This window comes from Elaeis guineensis, chromosome 1 (genome assembly GCF_000442705.2).
Source record: "Elaeis guineensis isolate ETL-2024a chromosome 1, EG11, whole genome shotgun sequence".
Taxonomy (NCBI): domain Eukaryota; kingdom Viridiplantae; phylum Streptophyta; class Magnoliopsida; order Arecales; family Arecaceae; genus Elaeis; species Elaeis guineensis.
In genome coordinates, this window is record NC_025993.2 from 175,585,589 (window position 1) to 175,589,769 (window position 4,181).

The 4,181-nt window shown below is 35.6% G+C and overlaps 1 protein-coding gene and 1 pseudogene across 1 annotated transcript in view; both read right to left on the minus strand.

Annotated features, from left to right (window-relative positions):
* Positions 1-1,042, minus strand: part of LOC109505437 (uncharacterized) — a 2,023-nt gene extending 981 nt beyond the window's left edge. Inside the window, exon 1 of the mRNA XM_073249508.1 lies at positions 810-1,042. Coding sequence (XP_073105609.1) covers positions 810-969 — 160 coding nt within the window. The 5' untranslated portion in view covers positions 970-1,042. The remainder of the gene's footprint in view (positions 1-809) is intronic.
* A 994-nt stretch (positions 1,043-2,036) lies between these two features.
* LOC105039757 (protein ECERIFERUM 26-like) lies at positions 2,037-2,921 on the minus strand (annotated as a pseudogene).
* Between the last annotated feature and the right edge of the window lie 1,260 nt (positions 2,922-4,181).

A 4,181-nucleotide genomic window follows, 5' to 3' on the forward strand; every position in this document is an offset into this window, starting at 1 on the left:
AGGCTTAGGAATCACTGACTACCCCTTTATAAAATTTCAGTTCTCAATAAGAACCTATTTATATAATTTATGAGAACCAATACTTGTACTCTCATATCACCTACCTCCAGGTGAGTAACGGTCTGCAAAGTCTCATCCAAGTCTTCTTTGTTTTATTCCATCATTTTCCCCACCATTGATTCGAAAACTAGTACCCCATCCTCATCAAAGCTCACCATAGCCTATTTTACATGTCTAAAGATTTCAAATTTCCTAGTCTTCCCTCGCTTTATCCTTATTATTTCTAAACATCCTCGATGGTGTTAATTTCTTATTCTATACTTCTCAATTATATTATTCCATAACATATTCACGTCAAAATCTTTATCTTTTCCATGACTGGTTTTCCATAAATTCTATCTCTATGCGAAGTATCTTAACAAATTTGTTCTTTAAAAAAAAAAAATTCTATTGAACCTACAGTAATTCCACCTAATCCTTGTTAACTACCCATCCTCCAACAATATTAAAACCCATAAAAATTTAATGTTTACAATAAATAACTCAAACACAGTTTCCAATCTATCTTAAACTTAATTAAATTGCGTGTTTTTCTACATAGCGGAGCCCAAATCATGATGTATTAATGTCAGTACCGCTAACTGAGCTAAAAAATCTTCACCATTCGAGTTCATTCAACGAACAAAAGCAAAGAACTCAAAGACATTCAAGCCCAAACAGCCATGGAATCACACAAAGATTTTTTGAAACCAGAAAGATGAGCAAAATATAAGGGGAGAGAGAGAGAGATAGAGAGAGGGCTCTCTCACCCATGGCAGTGGAGGGCTCGTCGGCGGCGGGGAGTCCGCGGATGGGGAGCTTGGAAGCGGCGAGCTTGACGGCATCTTTCTTGTTGTAGAAGGGCTCGGCAATCTCCCTCCTTAGCGTTCTCAATCTCTTCTCCTTCTTGGACCGCAGCGACTTCGCCATGCCCGGAGCTCTCTCCGAGCGGCCTCTGAGGGAAGCTTTGTGGTTTATGGTTTTGGGAGGAGCCCTTGGGAAGGCGAAGAGGGCAGCTCATATTGTTTGATGGTGTGACCCACTCGGATCCATTTGTCCCATGGATCCAGTGATCCAACGGTTGATAGCATCTGATTCTGTTTTGTTTCGGCACGTGCAGACACGTGTAAGGATCAGGAAGTATGATGGATGGTTCATTGGTTCTGATTTTAAGAGATTTGATTTGATTTTATTTTAATTTAATAAACGCTTTCCACCTTTGATTGTTACGATTGAATATTTATCCAATAAATTATTTTTATTCGATTGCCATGTCATATTTTTATCCTATTTTATGTTTTTTAAAACAAAAAGAATAGGTCAGTGTAAAAAATTTTCTAGGTTCCTTAGGTTTTTTACATTTCTAAAAAAAAATAAAAACAAAAAAAATCTTAATTCTACTTCCTTCTTTTTCTTTTTTTTTTTTTAGGTACAAATTCTACTTCATTCTTAGTGAAGTATAACAAATATTGAGAATTGTTTCTGTAAGTGCTGTTGCTGCTGTCAATGAAAGAGGATAAGAAAATTGAAAGCCACAAGCAAGAAACTGAATGCAGGTATCACCCATAAGCTTCTTAATGTTTGGTTTAATGCCTCTCGATTTACTCAATTAGGTACATAAGCATTACTCATAGCATGACACATAGGTTCAAAGGTTAAATAATTGAATATGCAAAGCATGATTTCCTGATGATACTCTATATGCTTTTTGAAACATGATACCATTAATTGTCACAGTTTCTGTAACATAACATAGCTTACATAAACCACTTCTAATTTATATTTAACATGATACATGCATTACATTGACAATGGCCAGGGTTCCTTTATTGAAGCTTTACAACTTGAAAACCTGTTATGCAAGCAAAACTAAACCCCACTGATTCATCTAGCATGCTTAGATAATTAATCAACAACTGGCACCCTATCTTATCTTTCACCTCCCTATGGTGCCTTCATTTTGAGAATTTTACATGCATTCTTGATAGAGAAAATTCTCATATCTTCTCAAGCAATACCCATGCATTCCTCAATGCCTTTCAAAGCGAAGGTATCTAATCTTCTGATAGAATGAGCATTATCATTTTTCCTCGACTTCCACCACTGGCATAAGGTTTTTGTGGATACTGAAGTACCAGCACTGCTCCTTCATCACCTACACCATCAATACTGAAGTCTACATGAATGGGTTTTTGACCCTTCAGCTCCAACTCATACAATGGAACCCCTTCCATGTCAATAAAAGTCAGATTTGCACCATAAACAATAAAATCTGGTATCCCACTGTCTCTGTCCACTAAATCTTTAATCATCTTTGTTTCAACTTCTTGCTGTTTAGTAATCATGGATGCTAGCTCTGAGATGGCAACCTTGGAAGGGAAGAAGTCCGACATAACTGTGCTTATCTTTTGCTTATTGCTAAGAAGCCCATTTCTTTTTGCTAAAGGATCATTCCTGCAAATTGTCACCAACTTGGGTTCTCTATCTTTTCTAATCTTTGACAATCATTGCCAGATCAGAGTTGAAATGATTTCAAAGGATAAAACTTGACTTGATTCGTTTGCTTGTAACTGCTTAATCTTTGCTTCAGTAATTTAGAAGGAGTGTGTTGCCATTTTGCTGTTGTTGAGAGATAGCCGAAAATCTCCAACAGGTTCAACCTGCTTGACTGAAAGTAGTTCGAGAGAGATAGGTGACTTTATAAGAGTTTTTTATATTTTAGTTTCATGATTGTAGATATTCTGGCATTTAGGACTACTACCACTTAGTAACCATGCCCATGGGTTGATAAAATTTGCAGCTGTTATTGCATCTCCAAGAATATGAGACCAGCTGAATCCAATTGCCATTCCTCCACACTTGAATGAAAAAAACTACAAAAAAATAAGCAGAAGGAGAAGAGTGATTAGTTGATAAAATTAATCAACTATACTCTGGTAGTTAGCGTATTTTTAACTTGATTGAAAGTGATAATAAGACTACGAACAGGATGTCCTAACCAAAAGTGAGATTTTAGATGGATTTGATCCATGTTGAATCCAAATTCAAACATGACGAGAAAGAAGGATTTAGATCTGATAGGATTTTTAGGTTATAAAGGTTGGCCTTGATGCAACAATAAGATTATTCATTATGATCTGGGTGATATGAATTAGAGAAATAGAAACAACTTCTCTGAAAGCAACGATATAGTTGCAAAATTTGACTCTCCCCATATCTCATAGCGGTGCAATCCTCAGATCTTCCTAGAATGCCCCCTTTTTTTAGGGAGTTTAGCTTTTGTTAACATGTAAGTGTCACTCCATTGACTTTTTTCAAATTAGTTTGTCTTCAATAGTATTTCCCAAACATTGAACATGTTAATTATTAATGTCAACATTGGGTAGTCTTTAATAGCATTGTATTTGGCTTCTTTGTGCTTGGGAAGTTACTTGTCATGAAGAGCAACCTAAATTCCTGAATCTCTTTGTTATGTGGAACCCAACAACTGAGGGTATTATAGAGATGGATGGCAAAGTTATAAGTATTTTTGCAGAGTATAAAATTCTTTAGTTGCAATTATGGATGTAAATGAAGCTGGATATGCTTACCAATTTACATGGGTCCATATTTGTTGTAATATGCTCAATAATTACATATTTAAATAGGGTTTGATAGATTTCAAAAACTAGATATACGTTACCAAAAAAAACCTAGATATAAAATATAATTTGAATAAATATTAATAAAGAACTATATACCACGCATCTGTCTCAATAACAAAAGTACTCACATCTTAAACAGCTTGGGCCAATTACTTGACCCTCTAGATTGGATCTGATAAATTCTCTTAACTGCTAGTTTTGAAAGATACCCAGAGATGTTGGCATGCCCAATGAGTCACAACTCTTCAATTCCCTCTTATCAAGCCGATCGGTTGGATGGTTTGACAAACCATGGCTAAAACAATTCTCTTTTAAAAATTGATGAGCATCTTTTTATTTTCTTAGATATGCATTAGGTTTTAAATCTTTTAGCACGAGGCATATATATACAATTCCCAAATGGTTGTATAAAAATGGTAGGACCATATCTTCTTTCCTTTGGATATAACAACTAGGTTTGGATTTAGACCCCAACCTCACGGATCGTTATGGGGTGTT